Raw genomic sequence first — 19,851 nt, 5'->3', positions numbered from 1 at the left:
GTGGGGCACTGGGGACATGTCCACATCCCAGTACATGATTGGAATGAGGTGACTGTGTGATCTCCCCATTGCCACAGCTCCCATCACAGCTGCAAGCTGGGATGCGGCACTGCCCTCTGTGCTCAGCCTCCACTCCAAGATTCCTCGGGGATGTGGCACTTTGTTAAACCTTGGCTTAAAAACATGCTGGGAAGCCTCTCCCATCACTCCATGTAAACAGGAACAGGAGTGCAGGCAGAGCAGTGCTGCAGTCCCACATTGTCCCCTTTGGCAGTGGGCCACCAGCCGTCCTCCTCTGAGGAAGTGGCTTAGCTGTGTTACCGTCCAGCTCTGCCAGTTGGCTCCAACACGAACTGTGTTTTACGAGGAGCAGCAGAAGGAAGCGGCCATGTTCCACAGAGGGCTTGGACCTTCGAAGGGGTCTGAATGAGTGCTTTGTGGGAGAAGCATCGTCACAAAGAAAAGCTGTGTGTGGAAATGGTGTGTTCTGGCATCGATGTGATCTGCTTTGCTCGTGCCGTGGTTTCTCCAGGCCCACTGCATTCCAGGAGCTCCAGGCTCTCTGCCACAGGGCATCACAGTGCTGTCCCCTCTCCCTGATGTCCCGTGAGGAGCTTCAGGGCTGGGGCTGCATGGAGGTGTGCAAGGGCTAAAGAATGATAGAATCATAAAATCATTAAAAGAGGGGCAATTTAGGCCAGATGTTAGGAAGAATACTTTTTACCCAGAGGGTGGTGAGACCCCAGCACTGCTGCCCAGAGCTGTGAGTGCCCCATCCCTGAAGGTCCCCAGTGCCATGGATGGGCACTGGGCAGCCTGAGCTGAGGGAGAGGGATGTCACCTAGCCCAGAGCAAAAGGATGGGAGCTCAGTGATCTTTAAGGTCTATTCCAACCTAAGCCATTCTATGATGCTATGATTAAGTCTGGAACAGACCCCTAAGATCACCCAGTCCAACCCCAACCCATCACACCATGCCCATTGACCATGTCCCTCAGTGCCACATCTCCACATTCCTTGCACATCTTCAGGGACGGTGACCCCACCACCTCCCTGAGCAGCCTGTGCCAATGCATTACTACTGTTTCTGACAATAAATTGTTCCTAATGTCCATTAAGTGTCCTGCATGCTGGATCCCACTGGGGACACCGGACAAGCATGGAGAGCAGCCCAAGACTGGAATAAAGCCCAAAGCCTTGCAGCAAAGCCCAAAGTGTCACCTCCTTGTCCTGTCCCAAATGCTGCACTGCACAGGCCCCATTAATTGCATTCCCTCCTTCACTGGGTGAATCCAGGCTCCTCTGGTCCCTCTGGGTCTTCCCGAGGCCCTGCCCTTTGCACTGAGGACAGCAGGTCCCAAAACCTCATCCCTCCCCACCAAGAATCCCATTTGCTCCAAGCTTCTGCAGGCTGCCCCTGGGCAGAGCAGCTGGGAGATGAGCCGAGAAACCCCCTCCTTTCCTCCCCCCACCCCCCCCCCCCACCTCCCCACCCCCTTGCTGATCTGCATTTGTTTTAAGGTCTCTTTCATGTACTCTTTGAGGCTCGTTTCCTGTTCTTTGTAGAAAACAATGCTTCCCTCCCCAGCCCCCCCTGGCCCATCCCAGGGCGGCTTTATGTCCCCTCCCTCGGGATTCACTGCGCTGGGTTCCCTCGTTTTAAGTTCGCCTTAAAACACGAAACCCCGCTCTGATTGAACCCAATTGATTTTAAAGCTGTGTCTGGTATTTGATGTCTGCTAGATGCATTTAAACGGATCTCAACTTTCTGCATTGGGCAAATCAGCACGAAGCTGGTAATTCACTGTGCAAGGGACAGGGATGGGAAGGCTGAGATCTGAGTGCTGACGTGGGGCAAAATTCAGGTCTGAGGCTCTGTGTAAGCTGCAGTGGAGATGCTCAGAATAACGCGTGACCTATTATACAACACGATGTCATGGCTGTGCTTTGCACTGCTTGAACTGCTTTGTTCTTGGCACAGTGCCTCGCTGAGTGGATCCTGCACAAATAGGGCATCGCTGCTGCCTGCACCACAGTGACTTTCACACCACGCCGTACCCGTATCCCAGCACAGAGATGAGATTCCCCAGGCCTCCTGGCTGTTGTGAATCCCAAGCATCCAGTCCTGCGGGGATATAGTGGGATCCAACCACAGGAGACCAGAGCAGCTCCTCCAGCAGCACCTTGGTGGCCGTGTGGAGATGGAGGAGCGTTTCACTGGGGCATCTCACTCCTAAGATGGGATGTGTGGGAAGGTGCAGTGATCTTCTCCCTTAGCTGAAGGAAGTAACCCAAAGATTCTGTTACAGATTTACAGACAAATAAAGCATCGACTGCGAGATGAGAAAAACGGTGTTGCATCCAACAGCCCAGCAAGAAGAAGGTGGATAAAGATAACAGTTCTCCGAAGCCGTGAAGAAGGAATTCCGTGATTCTTTCTGCTGGGAAGTGGGGCTGTGAAGCTTGCAGGACTGCTCGGTGCCAGCAGAGGGAAGCATCCCCCCGGCTCCGGATAGACCTTATATCGGCCTTCAGTGCCTACAGGAGTCCACAGGAAAGATGAAGGAGGACTGTTTATACGGGAATGTGGTGATAGGAATAAGGGGCAGCGGCTTTCAGTTAAAAGAGAGGAGATTTAGATTGGATGTTAGGATAAATATCCTTGCCGTGGAGGTGAACAGGCTGCCCAGAGAAGCTTTGGATGCCCCATCCATGAAAATGCTCAAGGTTGGATGGGGTTTCGAGCATCCTGATCCAATGGAAGGTGTCACTGCCCATTGGGTTGGGATTGGATGGCCGTTAAGGTCCCTTCCAACCCAAACCGTTCTGTGATGGATGATTCTATGGCCACCAGGCAGCTCTTCCAAGAGGGCAACGCAGAGATGCCCGAAGGGTTTGGATGCCTCCAGGCACTTCTGCTCAGTGCCTGGAACAGGAGCTGTTGTCTGAGGGCTCCCAAAAGGTAGCAGGATGAAGGAGGCACATCCAGAAGGAGGCTCAGCCTGATTTTGCCTCTGACTTGAACACTGTGCCTCCAAGAGCAGGCAGGATTGATCCCCAAAAAGCAGAGGCACTGCAGTTTCATGTGCAGTATTTCCCCAGTGTGGGATAAAGTCACGATTCTCTCCTATTTGCAGTGTTGCTCTTTTATTGGTGATTCTCCTAACGGTGCACCTGGGACATCAGTCTGTCTACCCTGAGCTTTTTGCACAGCGAGGGCCCTACAAGCTTTGCAGTTTGTGCTTTAATATTTTATCTGCTAGTCCCTGGCTGGAAAAGAAAATCCAACCACTCTCAGTGGAAATTATTCGTCCTGCTGTGTGACTCACAACAGAGGCTGTATCAGGTTTGAAACATGCAGGTGGCAGACAGACACCCGTTGGTTCCTTTGGACTCTTTACAGATAGATTTTTTTCAATCCCAGCCCAGGGGTTCCTCAGTCCAAGATAATTTATTCTCTGTGCTCTGCAGGAATTAGCTTTGCCTTATACCTGTGTAACCATACAACACGCAGCTCCTATCTCAAAGCAGATCTGGAGGCACCTTGCCCATCACTGAACTGTCCAAGAGGGAATAGAGCAGGGAAGCTGTATCCCATCACTCTCCAGAGATTATACCAGTGCCTTCTGGGCCACTTTCTCCCAGCAAATACCCCCAGCATCATTTCCACCTCATTCATGCTTGGAAACGTGGAGTGCGACCATGCAGCCTGAGGGCAGTGGGGATGTGTCCAGCCCTAGTGAAGGATGGGGTGCCTTCAGCCTCACCCCAGCACAGTTGTCACCTCTGAGCTGCCTCTGACTGTTTGCAATATGTGGAGAGAAGAAAAAAAAAACAAAGGAAGGTGGTGGATAATTACTGTTTTTGCTGGCTCTGTAATGTCTTCCAGCTCAGCTGGACCAAACAAAACAATGCCAGGAACTGTCATTATGGCTATTACTGCGTTGTGCTACCGCAGGATTTCAGATCCTCTGTGAGGAGTCAGCACTGAGGGAGACCACAGAGAAAACCTGTCCTGGGAGCTGGCAGGAGGCACGCAGCTCCAGTGAGAAATAAACTTTGGGTGCCTCAGGCCCTGAGATGCACCACAGCTGCTGGGATGAAGCACTGCTGAACTGGCACAGATCTCTCCATAGACACTTAGAAAAATTGGGATTTTTATCCCAATTTTATCTCTTAAAATCTCTTTTATCACACCACAGCTCAGCCAAAGTGCTCTTGCTGCTGCGTTTGTGCAAATATTGTTCTTGCAGGAGCAGCATCACAACAAGAGCATCCCTGGATGAGCTGGAGCTTGTCCTCGTCACCTCCGCAGAGCCATGAGCGTGCTGGGGCCGCTGTGCTCTGTGCAAAAAAAGAGGATTTGGGAAACTGCTCATTGGGAAATAGTCCCATGGGTGCCACAGGGAGAGGTGGGTTGGGCTGCAGATGGGACAGCTCCATCTCCTTGTTCCCATCGCAGTGCCAGGAGATTGGCAAGGACATGGCCTGGAGGCTGGGTTCCCAGGGCTGCCTCCTCCGCTGTCACTGGTGTTGTGCAACCCTTCCCTCCTTACAGAGGGTGTGGGCAGGAACCCTCTCACGTGGATGCAGCTCGGGGTGCAGCTGAGCTTTGGAAGCGGCCGTGCACCGGCACCAGCGTGGTCCATCCTTTGTGCCATGTTCTGCACTGCGGTTGCATCCAGCCCTGCATTAAGGTCACCACAAAGGCCTACAAGAGAGCGGTGCAGTCGTGATGTGAGGATGTTTTATTGTGGCTGCTGTGCTCAGACTGCTGCACAGACACAGGCTGCTCAATGGCTCGCAGAAGGACACAAGCATTGCTTGTTATCCAGCAAGGCTGAGTTGGAACCACAAAGGATGCTCTCTGCATTTTGTCTGCTTTAGGAAAGAGGAGGGTGGCTCGTGCCATGTGGTGGTTTCAGGTAGGTGGAGAGGGATCCAAGCACATGGGGTGAAAGGTGCATCTATGCACACAGGTGGGAAAGCAGATGAGGCAGTGGGAATGAGCAGAGTGGGTGGAGAGCTGCAGGAATGGGCCTGGAGGTTTTCCAGGTCTGACCAAGCTGGAGGGCATCAACACAGCCAGCAGGCAGCAGGTTTAAAGCAGGTGAAAGGAAGCACTTCTTGACCCAGCATGTAGTTAAATTGGAGCAAAGAGCTGTAGGGCATGGCCTCAAAAATGGCCTTTAAAAAACTGAGATACACGTGCATAGCATGGCTCTGATCTGACCTAAGAAATATGACGGCCCAGGACCTCCAGCCAAGGAAGTGCTAAGTCACCGACCACCAGAAGATGGGGCAGGATTGTTTCCTGCTTCCTTCCTTTTTACAATCCTTCAGAGAACAGATACTGCCATGGGCAGGACTATGGGATCGTGGGACCATAGAATCATGGAATCATTAAGGTTGGAGAAGAGCTCTAATGTCACCAAGCCCAACCCAGCCCATCCCACCATGCCAACTAACCATGTCCTCAAGAGCCACATCCCCACATTTCTTCCAGGGATGGTGCACCCACCACTTCCCTGGGCAGACTGTTCCTTCCCTGCTCTGCCTTCTTTGCTGCTTACAGAGTTAGAAGGAAGGCACCAACTCCCCATGCTTTACTCTGTTTTTCGCAATGAAGGGCAGCGGATGGGAGTGACCATAGTGATTTCTCCCTTCCTGACACAAAGGCATCACCTCCTTCTTTCTTGCCCAGCAGGGAGGGGAGTAAAGGCACCGGGGGGTCTCCCCTCAAGGACTTGGCAGCCTCTGGCTCCCAGGGATGCTGCCAACACTGCTATTGGGTCTCTCACCAAACTTGCACAAACCTTCACCATCTCCTCCTGCCAAAGCTTTGCGCCACTCTCAGAAGGGATTGCAGTGCTGGATAAACCTGGTGCAAAGCACTGCCAGGCTTCTGCCAGCTTGGATGGAAAGCTGCAGACTCAGCTCAAGTGAGAAGGAGTCTTCTCCTCATCTCTTTCCATTTTTGAGTCTCTTTAGTCAGGAATCTTCCAAGTAGGAAAGGATAGAAGGGTTGGTTAGCAAGGGTCTGCCCTGCCCTGCTCAGTGTGATACTTCCCAGGACTTGAGCAGCCCTCACTGTGTTCGTGTCCTGAGCGGGGAGAGCTCTGCTGGAGCTCTTCCAGTGCTGCTGAGAATGAGGGGATTTTCTCTCTCCAGATGCAGATAGCTTGGGCTTTGGAAAGAGAAAAGTCCATGTTCAGCCCCTGCACATGCAGCAGCTCCTGCTGGGTTGTGCAAGCCTGAGTCTGCTGCGCGTATACATGACCACACTGAGAAGTGCATGTGACAGATGACAGCACTGGCAGAACTTCATTTAATTATCACTGTTATTGTTGTTCCTATAAGCAATTAAATGATTTGGTTTTTAAAACAAACCTGTATTTCAAAACAAGCATAGCGGGTGGGGGGGGGGGGGTGTCAGTTTGGCAAAGGATATTCGGTTGATTGTAAGGCATCCTGTCTGGAGCAGAGATAATGGAGTGCCTGGATGGTTGCTCAATGATGATGGATTGGTGGGGAATTGCTCCTGGACCCTGTGAGCAGCCCTCTGGGGCCTGACAAGGCTTGTGCTCCGCTCTCCTGAGGGTTGTCTTGCACAAGGGCTGGGGCAGTGATGTTGTAAAGAGCAGGTGGGTCAGCCCTGAGAGCCACACCTCGCGTGGGGTGCCATCCGTCTTCGCTGTCACCGCTGCTGCTTTTTGGTTGCCTGGAGCCCTTGAGCTGCGTGGTGGAGAAACACAGATATTTACAGCTCTGCAGATGTGCACAGGAGCAGTGCACAGCTCCCGCTAGGCTGCGCAGCAGCAATGGAGACGGATGCTTTCATTTGGCACTGTAAAGCTCATCCGGCTTTAGCACGTCTCCCGCTGCTGATTTTATATCTTCCAGACCATGGTTTGCTAAACAGCTTCCAAACCAAGCGGAGGCTGCAATCCCTGCCCTGTGGAGCTGTGAATGTTAGGAATTATCCAACTGCTCAATGTTAGCAAGGCTCCCAAGTCACTTCCCTGTGCCTTTATACCTGGCAGCAAGAATTGCTGCTCCATATCCAGCATGTCCACCTGCCCCGGATCCTTCTGGATGTGGGCAGTGAGATGGAATGGGGCAGTGGGCAGCCAGAATATCTGAGTTCCTCTCTTGGCTCATCCAGTGTGAGAACTGGGATGAGTCCTTCATCTCCATCCACCCCAGGGCTCTGATTCATATGTGCTGAGCACACAGCAGTGGGTCTGTGGGATGCCTGTGCACCCTCCTCACCGTCCACCAGCAGTCACAGCCCTGCAATGAGCACATGGAGGCACGTGCCCCTGAGCCACAGCTTCTCCTGATGAATTGCTTAAAGCCTCCCACAGCAGTGCAGATGGAAGCCTCCATGTGAGCTGCCCTGCTTTAAGCCCCCCTGCTTGCACTGCCAGCTCATGGCTGTCCCATTCTGTGGGGGATGGCAAAACCACAAAGCCCAGCATGCTATGTCCTGTGTTAGAAGCAAGGGGGAGAGGAGGCAGGAGCTCTTAGGTGGGAGGTAAGGACCCATGGGGGTTGTCTCCATGTAGCTCTCTTGTAAACTTTGACCCCATGCTCTCCACCTCCAGCCCACCCCACATCCCTGCTGCCCCCAGGCAGGAGAATGCAGCCATTAGGAGGAGATGGGACAGAGGACTCAGCAGGAAATCAGCCCCTCTCCCTGTGACCTGAACACTGCTGACTGATGAATCAGGGAAGATTCAGATTCCTGACATCCTGCCATTACTTATTCATCGTGTGGTACAGGATACATCAGTGATGCTCAGCACTTCGCTCGTGCAAAGGATGCCAGAGCTTTGGGGGTGGGAAAACAAATTATTTTTGAAGGTGGCTGCATGAAGCAGGCATTGTGTGTCCAGGCAATGCCTTATTCTCAAATCCCCTCTCTGCTTCTTTCTCTGCATCTCACTGTGAGCCCATGGTACCCTGGGTACCTTCAGCACACCAAACGCCGTGATCCATTCAGAGGCTGTAAGTGCATAAGAAACAAATTTCACCCCAAGTTTCTCCAGCACAGCAGTGAAGACATCCAGGGACAGGAGCAGCCTGCTGATCTCTGAGCTCCTGCTTTGAGTTGCAGTGTCTGTCCTAGAAAGAAGCTTTGTCTTAGTGGTATGCAACATGGCTCAACCATGCTGCAGATAAATGCTGCAGTACTTAACTAGCATTGCATTTCAAAATCTATGTGAATTTGCAGAATTCTTGTAAGCCCTGGCATCTCTGGGAAGTGTTGCATGGCTCAGGTCTCCCTTTTTATAGAAGTATGAGAAGAAATAATTACACTTACCAAAGAGTTCCAGGGTAAATTCATCCCGGGCAGCCTGGAAATGTCACAGCAAAGCAGGGGTGTGAGCCTGAGCCTCAGAGACTGCATGCACAAGCACAGAGATAGGGAGAGGGACTGAAACAGGTATGGGGATGAGGACAGGGAAGGGGACAGGGACAAAGAAAAGGGACAGAGACACAGGCAGGAACACCTCAGGTCTTGGTCAGACCCTGCCTGGTGATGCTGAACCTGATGCCTCCCCTTCTCCATCAAGACAAGCTGGTCAAATAATGAGCTTTTATCCTTAAGAAAGCAATGTAGTTCTTCTTCTCCCAACCCTACACGAAGGAAAATGGTGTTGGTCTTTGGGAAAGGTACAAACACTGCCAGTTTTCATGATGCCCTGAATGGGATTGAGGAGGAAAATGTTTGCAAAGCAGTCACACAGAGGTGTCCCATCCAGCCAATTCTTTCACTAAATAACAAAATGTACAGCTAGAAGAAGTGTGGTCTATCTTTGGTAATACGTGGCAGCCACTGAGGGAAAGTTGAAAAGTGGCTTGAATTTAATCTCTGGAAATGAATGCAGTTTACTGCATGTTTTTTTTTTTTTTGGGGGGGGGGGGGGGCAGTGAAAATGGTTATACTGTTTATTAAGCAGCAATCCATAGGAGGCTGTGCAGATCTGTTCCTCCCTTAGGAAAACCAGGGCTGGGAGCACAGTGTGTGCGCCTGCGCAGGTAACCCGCCTAGGGGCAGGCGGATGATTTCAGGCTGCATTTCTACCTGCTCTTCCAACCCTTCCAGCTCACGCTTCCCTGCCCTCCCTCTCTGCCCCTGCCCATTTGGGAGCACAGATATAAACCCTCCAGCCAATATGTTTCCTATGGGGGACAGTGAGCTTTGCCTGGAGGGTGCTCATGGCTCTCACCTCATCCCAAAGCTGTCCTTAAAGACGGAGCGAGGCAGTTCACTGCCTGCAACCACAGAAGCTCCAGAAGCTGGGCAAGTTGTTCTCCTGACAATTCACCTCTCCCACAGGTAAGTACTGCTGGGATGAGCAGCAAGTACTGCTTTTCTATTCCTTTCTGCTTCTCCTGTGCATGTCTCCAGCATCCCCTCGCCTCTTCTTGACTCAGCGAGGAGATGGCATTTACCCTCCAGGATCTGCTTCTTTGCTCACTTGGAGATGGGCTTTACCCTCCTGGGTCTACTTCTTTTCCTATGCAACCACTTGTGTTGCTGTAAGCACGTGATGCACAACACCAGGGAGCAGCAGCTCATCCCTGTGGAGCATATGAGCCCATGGAAACCCAACATTGCAGAGCCAGGGCACAGCCCAACCCACCTGCATCTCCTTTCTGCTGCTTTTATTGATGCAGTCTCACCTGCTTGGGAGGACACAGCCCAACCCACCTGCATCTCCTTTCTGCTGCTTTTATTGATGCAGTCTCACCTGCTTGGGAGGAATCAGCCTGGATTAAAGAAAGGATGTCATTAATTTGTAATTGGAAGGGAGCAGTGCAGGTTTATCCACAAGTCGGTTTGCCTGATAGAGGCAGGGGGCTGCAGACGAGCTTGTGGCCATGTTGCATTTGCAGGCTTTCTGCCTTTGGACTTCTTGGGAAGAGAGGCAGAGGAAACTGGTTGCTTCTCAGCCTTGCACACCTACGGCCACTGCTGAGCTCAGCAGCGTTCCTCAGCTGCTGTAAGCAGTTTCTCCATAATAACACAACTAACCAAGGAGCGATTGTAAGATAAACTTCCCTTCCTTGTGCTAGACCCAAAGCTGAGAGGGATTTAAAGGGAGCGCTGCTTTCCACTCATTTCTTCCTGTGCCTTGGGCATGCTCAGTGCCAAAGAGCCGCAGCAGCCCCAGGAGCTCCAGCGTCCCCAGCACTGAACCCCGGAGTCTGAATGGTGTTCCCAAACCTCCAGGTTTGGCACCCGTCTCTGTCAGCCTCCAGAATAGCTCCAAAGCCTCAAGGATTTGTGAACAAGGAACTTGATTGGAACACTGATTTTTTCCAAAGGCTGAGAAATGATGTGCAGATGGTGGGTAGGAAAAGAAATGAAGAGGAAAGGTTGGATTTTGGTTAGAATCCTGCTCAGAAATGCAATTCCTCCTCTATCAGAGGCCAGGCTGAGGATAAGAGGTGTGAAGCTTGGATGCCTTTCACTTGGCTTATTGCATTCAAAGTGGAATCACTGCCGGCAAAGGGACACAATCCCAGGCCTTTGCTCCATGCCTCAGGATTCTAGGAACATCCCAAGTCTGAACTGGTGCTTGCACTGAGCTCCAGCCCTGGGGTGAATGCTGCAAAACGATGAGAAAGGACGGAGCCAATGAGCAATAAACCCTGCAGATCTCCACTCCCAAAAGGTAGCGCACAGCCCATGAGGTGTGGGGAAGTCCTCTTGGCAGCAAGATCTGAGTCATAAAGAAAGTGAAGCAAAGGCAGAAGGCAGGGTGACAAGGGCAGGGCTGGGACATGGAGCAGCAGTGACCCCCAAAGAGGGATGTTAGTGCTACGGATGTGGCGACGGTGACCATTCCAAGCTCAGAGCTCAAGGATATTTCCTAGGGTCGTTTGTGACTTCTGATTGCGGGGAGAGAGCAGGAAATGTCTACAATGCAATGTGTGCTGGGAAGAGGATGAGTCTTTCATAGCAGGGTAAGGATGCTGTACAACATGAGCGCGTGCAGGTGTGCAAGGGGCCGGTGGGCAGCACACTTCTCCCCGTTCCGTTTGTGCACGCAGGTGCATGACTAACCCACTCCTCTCCTTCTGCCCAGGCAACCCAACGATGCCGAGTATATTCTCCTACCAGAGCTCTGAAATTGACTGGTGTGAAAACAACTTTGTGCGCTCGCCGATCATCGCAGAGTACTACAACACGGTGAGTGTGGAGCATCCCAAGGGCAGAGCTGCCTTTGGGATACGAGATGGAATGGGTCAGCCACGTTTGCTCCCCTGCTCTGAGCTTCCTGCTGTTAGAGGGTGTTTAATTGGGGAGCTGTATGTAAATCCTGGGGGTTTGCTGCCCATAAGCAGAGCTGGGGTCTGGGATTCTCCAGGCACACATGGGGCTGAGTTCCCACTGAGCAAAGTCTGGCAGTGCTCCTTAGCCCAGATTGGTGAGATCCTGTTATACCAGTCCTGCAGCTTGCCTGCCAACTGGGGTAAGTCCCACACAGGGCTCGTATATTCCAGCTAAATGTACAGGAGTGGCAGAATGAGAGACAGTGCTTGCATGAACCGCGTCGGGCAGGTTGGGAATCTGGAACTCTGGGCAGAGGAAAGCAGATGTGGGAGTTTCACCTCCTGTGATCCCCTTTGTAATCAGGCTCCTTTCAGCACCAGTCCCACATGCACTGACATCCATCTGCAGGCACCCGCTGTCTGCGAGTGCGTCCCTCTGCCTCCATGCAATTAGTGCTGGCAGGGGCATGAGGCCATTTACAGCCTTCCAAAGGCCTTGTTTACAACCTTCAGCAGTTACCTTTGAACACTGGAAGTTCTTGTTTCTCGTGGAAATGTCTCTTCCTTTTTTTTTTTTTTTTTTTTTTTTTTAAAAAGCATTTCCTGTTTCTAATAAATGACCTCTAATAACTATAATACCCTCTCCAGTCACACAGTTCCAATTGACCTGACAGGGTCATGCAGGAGGGATGCACGGGCTGTGTGCAGTCCCTTCTCTTTCAGGCACTGAAATAAGGACCTGCTGGTCCTGCTGCCCCCCAGTACTCAGCTCCTGGTCTGGTGTCTGCTGCCCCTGATGGATGAGTACAGGGTGCAGAGCAAAGGGGTGCAGAAGTCACTGATGCTCCCAGCAGCATTCTGAATGTCGCTGGAGGTGCCAAATGCCTCTGAGTTTGAGAACCTCATTGGCAAGAGTGGAGAGGGGCTTAACTCCAAACAGATCAGAAAGTCTGAAAGTTGGACTTTTAAAATAAGAATTAGTACTGGAAGAAACATTCGCCCAAGCTCTGAGGTCAGCACTCAGATAGCATTTTCCCAACGTGTCTTTGGAGCTGAGACCATATTTTTACAAGGACTGTGATTTATACCCCCTGTTGGAGTGGCTCAGGATCACACCAAGAGGTACCTCAGGAGCTCTGTCCCATGTCTGAGCTCCCAGTGGCACACTGCCAGACCCCAGCTGCTATGGTCAGGTGCACAACCGTCCTCCTAACGTCCCAAAGTCCTCTGAACCCCATAAAACATTAACTCTTAGATCTCTGCCTTTACAGCAGAGGAAACCACTCCTGCAGTTTCTGGCTTGGGATATAATTCTTGTTTAGGGAATGGCCAAGATCAAGACTTGCCTTGCTGCCTGCAGCAGGACTGCTGTATGGACTTCTCTCCAAAACATAGGAGGTAGAAGAGCAAACCCTGAGGAACCACTGCTGTCTGAGCAACTGACAACAGTCCCCAGAGCTGCACTGTGCTCAGAGCAGGGAATCCAAAGCCAGCAGGAGCAACACCTCCATGGCATCGCCCTCGGTCCATGCAGGCTAGCTCTCAGCCCTGCAGCACTGGGAAACACTCTGCTCAGAGCACCATCCTAGGCGTGATTCCAGAGTCCTGTGTCTCCCTCTCTTCTCCATTCCTTTGTTCCCCATGTTCAAATCTTCAGATCGCTTCCTCCCTGCTCAGGCTTTATGGACCTTGTCTCACTGCCCTGCCTGGAGACAATTATATCAGTATTGACTTCAGCACCGCTTTGTCAGAGTTTTAGACTAGCTGGGAACCCAGCCAGCTCCTACTCAATGCTCCTAAAGCAGCAGGGCTTCCTAATGGAGCATCCTTTCTGCATCTTCTTCCCAACACTGCCCATGGCTCCAGCTGGAAGCTCTGTGTCAGCAGCAACATACTGCTGAGCATCACTCTGCAGCAGACGCTCTCACTCTCATCCCTGCCTGGGTTGGATGCTTTTTATTAGGAATAAGCACCAGGGGTATGAGCAGAGAATGTAAACAATATCGTAAAGTCCCTAATAATTAATACATCGTGGCTCATGATTGCACTGCAATTCAGTGACAAAGCTCTAACTATTTATAGTGAGACTCGGTGACCCAGAAATTTATTGTCTTCTGGCTGTTTGCAGTTGAACAGTGTTGTGCTACATGAGGGTCATCAGTCAAGGACCTGTCATTCTACTCCCCTTTTTTTTTTTCCTTCCTGCAATAACCAATGAGGATGCTGGTAATGACATCCAGATCCTCAGCACTCTCTGGCTAAGCACCAGGAGCTCTCACACTGTCAGATAACCACAGCTCCATTGATAAGCCTGGAGATAAGCCTGGCTGCAGGTGTAAATCACCCACATATGCCAGATACTCATGCTGGAGTTCAGCAGCCCCATGGCAGTGGGGACACTTCACACTCTCCTCACCCTGCAGTTTGTGTGCAGCCACGCTGCTGCTTGCTGCCCCAAACACGGTGTGACACCACGATGCAGGACGGGCAGCCCCTGCTTCTGGCTATTAGGAATTTGCTCTGCACGTCCAGAGAGCCTTGGAGATATTTGCTTCCATCTCGGGCTCTGCAGGCTCTGCTGTCAGTGAAAGCCAGGTCTTTGGTCTTTAAGGGAGTGAATGCACTGCAGCAACACTTTGAGAAATCTCCTTCCACTGCAGAAAATCATACAATCAGAATTCCAGAGTGGTTGGGATGGAAGGCCCTTAAAGGTCATTCTGTCCAGCCCAGGCCACGGGCAGGGCCTTCTCACATCAGATCCATTCAGCCTGGCCCTGAGCACCTCCAGAGATGGGGCACCCCTACCTGCTCTGTGGCAGCACACACTTGGGTTGCCTCTGTCTCATTTCTGTGCTTACAGAGCACAACCAGCACCTGCTGTCCCAGTCCATCCCAGGAAGCCATTCTCACTCTGCTGGGCATGGAGAAGCGGATGGCCCTCTGCAGGGCTTTCCTTTCCTTTTAGGCTGCACAGCGTACATTGCACAAGCCCTGGGGCCTTTCCCGTGATCCTGCTAATGCAGCAGGATTACAGGCATGTCACTGTTCCCAGCCTCACTTTTCTCCTAGAAAAACAAGCAGGGCTGGGACCTGACAGGTGTTGAAGACCCCCAGTTGTGGGTCCCTCGCGGCTCTGCCCCAAGCTCTGAGCCTGGCTGCTCTGCAGGGAATCACTGCAATCTGCTGGCACGGTTCTCCTGATCATCCCTCCCTGCTGATATCTGATCTTGCACTTCTCAGGCTGAATTAATGAAGTGATAATGTTGCTATCATGTAATTAATGGTGCTGTTGCAATGCCCACTGCAGCAGGGATCCGGACCTCCCTGTGTGCAATCTCAGACTCCCGCGTTTCCTCACTTGGACACACATGCTGGCACTTGCATACTGCTGTGTCTTCTGCAAGCATTTGCTCTCCTTGTGATCCCTGCCTGTTTTCCAAAACCCTCTTGAACCATTTCACAGGAAAAGAAATGCTTACAACGCAGTTGGTTACTTCAACACATAGTTTGGTTTCGTGATCATTTCCAAACTGTCTGACCTCAAGCGTGCATTGGAACCAGCACTTCCCTTCTCATTTTGGAACAGAGACAGGCCTGGATTTGGCTGTAAGCACACACAGAGAACCTATACATTTGCCCTAAGAATTGCTGTTTGTAGGCACATGGACTGGTTTCATGAAAACCACAGTGAAATTCAAGATTGATCTCTGTTTGTTGAAGGGAATTGAGGCCTTACATTAAATGTGAAGGGTTCTTCCCTCTGCAAGGTGAGGGGATGTGCTTCAGGTCTATGACAACATCCCTGGGATTTGCAGCCCTCTTCCCCTAAACTCACATCCCTCTGTGCCATTGCAGTGTACCTGGTGCACAGTGGGGATGCAGAGGGATGAGCCTGCAGCTTTGGGGTGACACTCCAGGCTGGGCTCTGGGACAGTGTCTGGCTGGAATATGAAAGGAGAATTGTCAGGGTGAGATAAAAGCTGTGCTGGTGGCTGGCCAAATAACAGCATGGCAGATGGCTGTGCTTGGCTCTTCCAAACCCACTGCACTGCCTGGCAGGTGGAACATTCCACCAGATCCTAACCTTTCGTGCGCAAGAGAGATTTTCCTTAGGGACACTGAGCTTCCTGGTGATACTCCATTTATTGTGTTTGCACACCAGGTGACAATGCCTCACTTGCAGAGGTGAGGGCTGCTTCAAACTCTCTTCCTCCCTTGCTGCAGGGTGGAAAGGGCCCAATCCAGCAGTCAGGTGCAGGCTTAGAGCACTCCCTGCTCCTTCTCAGCTCCTGTGTTCTGCCCGTCAGCATCTGCTGCTTCTCGAAATGCTGGCACTGTCACCAGGATGAATCCCCATGCATTTTCCTCCACCCCAGCTGCACCAAAGCCTGGCAATGCAGCAACTGTGCAGAGCTGGAAAACAGGGATGAATTATTTTGCTATGCATTCATTCACAAAGCATGTTCAGATAACTTTTATGACTTCATTTAATTACTGGCGTCCAGCCTACCTCCCTCCCTAGGGCAGGTGGCTTTGCATGTGACACCACAGGATGCCACCTCAGTCCAGCCCCACCTATGGGTGCCCTGCAGGTCCTGCTGCTGTCCATTGCACCTGGTTCACAGAAGCATACCCTGAGCTTGCTGTCCTCATAGAGAGCACAGCCCAGCTGCTATCACATAAGAGCCATCCTTCCAGCCCCAGCCTCACACCTCAAGAAACGCCTCTGCCCTTCTCCAGTGCCAAGGGCAATGCCTCCACACAGTGCTTTTCTCCAGAGATCCGTATGCTCTCCACATGGGGACATACTGAGACATAAGGTAAGATGGGACCTGCCCAAGATCATGCAGCAAACTGACTGTGTCTCTTGTTTTGCAGGTCAGCAATGTATGCTTCTTCATCCTTTCGGCTGCCCTGCTCCACCTGAACCGGCAGTACTGCCAGCAGCGCACCGTGCCCATGTACTTCATCTCTGGCCTTCTCCTCTGCGTAGGTGGGTGCCAATTTCTTGAGATCAGGCTGCAGAGCATTCATTCACGCTACCTTTAGCTTTGGAGATGGGTTTGTAGTGGCCAAAGCAAGGAGCAAGCTGGGGTGAGGAACTGGACAGCCATATACGTGTGAAGCTGCAGCTCGTGGCTCCTGCTGGCTCTGGGTACAGAGCTTCATGCCCTGTAAAGCCATGGGTCTGCCATTCCTGCCCTTCAGGAATGGTGTTTCTCTAAGTACTTCCCAGTCCAGATAGGCTTCTCCTGAGACAGAGCTGCACTGATACAAGCTGTCCTCACTCCCTGCAGGTATCTTCTCCATGTACTTCCACATGACCCTGAGTTACGTGGGACAACTCTTGGATGAGCTCTCCATCCTCTGGACGCTGGCTGTGGCATATTCGTTTTGGTACCCAAGGGCTCACTTCCCCAGGTGCATCAAAAGCAGGTATGGCTCAGTGGGAAATGAGTTTCCAGGCTGCAAGGGATGGGAAACTGCTGTTGATATGTGACCCTAAAAGCCAGCTCTCAGCATTTTGCTCTTTGGCCAGACCCTACACTACTCACTTCTGGATCCTTACAGAGGGGCACAAAGCCCCTGGAAAGGGCTGTTCAGAGCTCCTGTTGCCTGGAGCTACCTGCCCTCACAAAGCTGTACAGGAAGCTTTGTACAAAGGATCTCAAAAAGAAGAGATTTGGGCAAGTTTTTTTTCTTGGTGTGATTGGATGGGGACAGCTGTGTTAGGAACATGGGGACTGCTCCAGTTTGTGCACATCTTTGAAGGGACTGGAAGTCCTCCAGCCTTTAAGGGAAGCAGAGAACCATCTGGGGCAGTGCAGGACTTGGGCACTTCACACATACTAGGAAATTACATGTTCCTGAGCACTGACATTGAATTACCCATGCTGTCAAACTCTGGTAGCATCCCCTGACATTATCAGAGGGGATGGGGCTTTCCATAGGCCAAAAAAGTCCAAGATAACATCCCGTGTTGCAAAGGGTGTTTGCAGAAGGGCTGGATGCAGAAGGGCTGGGTTGCAGCAGGATGGATGGAGGGATTGAGATCAGCAACAGGAGCTCAGCAGAGTTTTGTTAAGAGGATGCTCCCGTCCTGGCAGGCTTGCTGAGCCCTCCGATACAGCCCTTAACAGAGCTCGCTCCCATCCCGCTCCTCCCATGCCACGGAGGAGGTCACCGGGAGTTCACTGCGGAGACGTGGCTGGGGGAGGCAGCGAGAGGGGAAGGGACTTGGGAAGGGATTTGCATGTGAAAGGCCTCTCCGAGCCCTATTGTTGCTCAGTCAGCCCAAATCCGCGCTGCTGAAGGCCCTGCCCCCGCTGCTGGGACAGCAGCTCTGCAGCCCTTCCCTCTGCACAGCTCCATGCCTGGCTCTGGCATCGCCGTGGCGGTGCACGAGTCATCCTCAGCTCTGTCCTGGACCGACCAGGGGATTTAGCAAAGCAATTTCTCGGGCAGTTCTTGAGAAACATAAAATATATCCCGGCTTTCCTGCCAGGACTTCTGCAGAGCTGAGGACGGTTATATGCAAACAGGTTGGAGGTGCTGGAGGGTGGCTTCCTTTCTCAGGCAACAGCCAGCACCATCCTTTACCTGCTGCACTGCGAACCCTGGAGGCACTGATACTCACTCGCAATTCTGTCGTCCCTTTAGGAAGCAATTCTACTGGTTGGGTGGTGTCACCACCGTGATCACCACCTTGATGTCCTTCATCAAACCATCCATCAATGCCTATGCGCTCAACTGCATCGCCTTCCACCTGCTGTACCTGACCTGGCGCGAGCTGAAAAAGTAAGGAGGAGGTTGAGAAGTTCATCTCTGCCATCTCTGCAGCTCTTTCTCCTTTGTGCGGGATTTGGGAACCAGTGTGGGGTTGAGGGGAACCCACTGGGATCTGGGGAGAAAGACGAAGGTGTGTTAGCATCTTGTAGCATCACTCTCACCCACTGAAGGTCAGAAATTCCTTTTGCAGAGCCACACTTTTCCAGTTCTTGTGCTCTGATGAATATTCTTGAGCAGAAACCCACCAGGTTTTGCCCTGTTGCATTAGCACATGCAAACAGGAACCTGCTGGCCCTTTTTCAAACTCACTTTCCTTCCATCCTTCCAACACAGCTCCCGTCTCCCTCTCTTCTCACTGTGTTTTCCAGGTGCAATGACCAACGTGTTCACCGGATGGCCAAAGCCATGGTGGTGTGGTGGGTGCTGGCCATCACCAGCTGGTTAAGTGACAGATGGCTTTGCTGGCTCTGCCAGGCGATCAACTTCCCTTATTTCCACAGCTTCTGGTAAGTCTCCAGCGGAGAGGGAGGAAGCCTGGCTTAAATGTTTCAGAGCTGAAGGGCCACAGAGGAGGAGGAGGGAGGGCAGGAGGGATGTGGTACTCAAACAGGGAGCAGCTGCATCTGTGCCTCCCCCTCTCCCACTTTGCTCTGTCACTGTTGGTGCTGCTCCTCATCCTGGCCCCAGCCCAAGGACTCATCCTAATCGCTGCTAAATATCCCTTACCTCCTCCATACCAACAAATGTGAAATTGTTCTAAAACCACTCCAGGTAAGCCACTTCCTTTCAAGGCACTACATCTGCTCCCAGGAAGCCATACAAAGTGCAACGCCCTTTATTTTAACAACCAAATTGAAAGACGGTGATTTGCTTTAGGAAGACATTTCAGTCCCTCGCCAAACATTGTTGTAAGTGCCATACAATGTGCGCTTTCAGATTCATCCTCCCAAGTAACTGGGATGACCAATTCAGATACCCAGACCTTCTGTGCTATGCCAGGCAAAGTAAACGGGGTGGTTTGGGGTTTAAGTCTCCTGTGTCACCCCAACTGCCCCAAACCCAGCTCTCAGAGCTCTTCTGGGATTTCTCTGTAGGCACAAACCCTGCAGGACCCATAGATCTTGTATACATTGCAGGGTTGTATACATTTGACATTTGCCTGCCATTGCCATGCAATGTGACAACTTCAGCCACACGCAGTCACAAGGTGCAGGAGGGCTGTTAGTGTTACTCCTCTCCCACACATCTTTTTTGCTTCCTTGACAGGCACGTGCTGATAGCTGTGTCCCTCCTCTACTGCTTCCCACTGGTCATGTACTTTGACGTCACCTATGAGATGCCAGCATTCAAGCCAAAACTGGGATATTGGCCCAGTGACTCCTGGCCCATCGTGGTGCCTTACATTGCCTTGGAGGAGCCTCACAAGCAGTGCTAGAGCCAGCTGCGTCCTTCGGGCATGGGGTGTGATGCACACATGTGCATCTGCACGGGGAACACCTCAGCTGTGTGCCTGCTCCCTGGACAAGGGCGATGTGGCTGGCGGATGGGGCAGGGAGCAGCTGAGGCCCCGTGGTGCTGGGCGTGAAGGAGGGTAGGAGCCCACAGACTTAGGAGACTGCCCAGGCCAACGCTGGGGAGATGAAGGTCTCCTCCTCCAGCTGATGCTCACTGAGAAGGGGACAGTGCTACATCTGTGTCCTCTGCATTACTCAGTCTGTGGCACCTTTCGCTGACAAGGGCACAGCTGGAAAGACAGAAGCCAAGCTGGTGACAG

General features: G+C 51.9%; 1 protein-coding gene across 1 annotated transcript; it reads left to right on the top strand.

Moving 5' to 3' along the window:
- Window positions 1-10,897: 10,897 nt before the first annotated feature.
- ACER1 (alkaline ceramidase 1) lies at window positions 10,898-19,593 on the top strand. Its single transcript, XM_042887556.1, has 7 exons — window positions 10,898-10,979; window positions 11,102-11,205; window positions 16,167-16,281; window positions 16,586-16,724; window positions 17,949-18,086; window positions 18,446-18,583; window positions 19,344-19,593. Exons 2-7 carry the CDS (start codon window positions 11,113-11,115, stop codon window positions 19,510-19,512), a joined length of 792 nt encoding a protein of 263 aa, XP_042743490.1. The 5' UTR covers window positions 10,898-10,979; window positions 11,102-11,112; the 3' UTR covers window positions 19,513-19,593.
- The last annotated feature ends 258 nt before the right edge of the window (window positions 19,594-19,851 follow it).

Source organism: Lagopus leucura, unplaced genomic scaffold (genome assembly GCF_019238085.1).
Source record: "Lagopus leucura isolate 7727_CA_CO unplaced genomic scaffold, USGS_WTPT01 Super-Scaffold_100091, whole genome shotgun sequence".
In the NCBI taxonomy this organism is placed as follows: Eukaryota; Metazoa; Chordata; class Aves; order Galliformes; family Phasianidae; genus Lagopus; species Lagopus leucura.
This window is presented reverse-complemented; position numbering and strand designations above follow the sequence as displayed.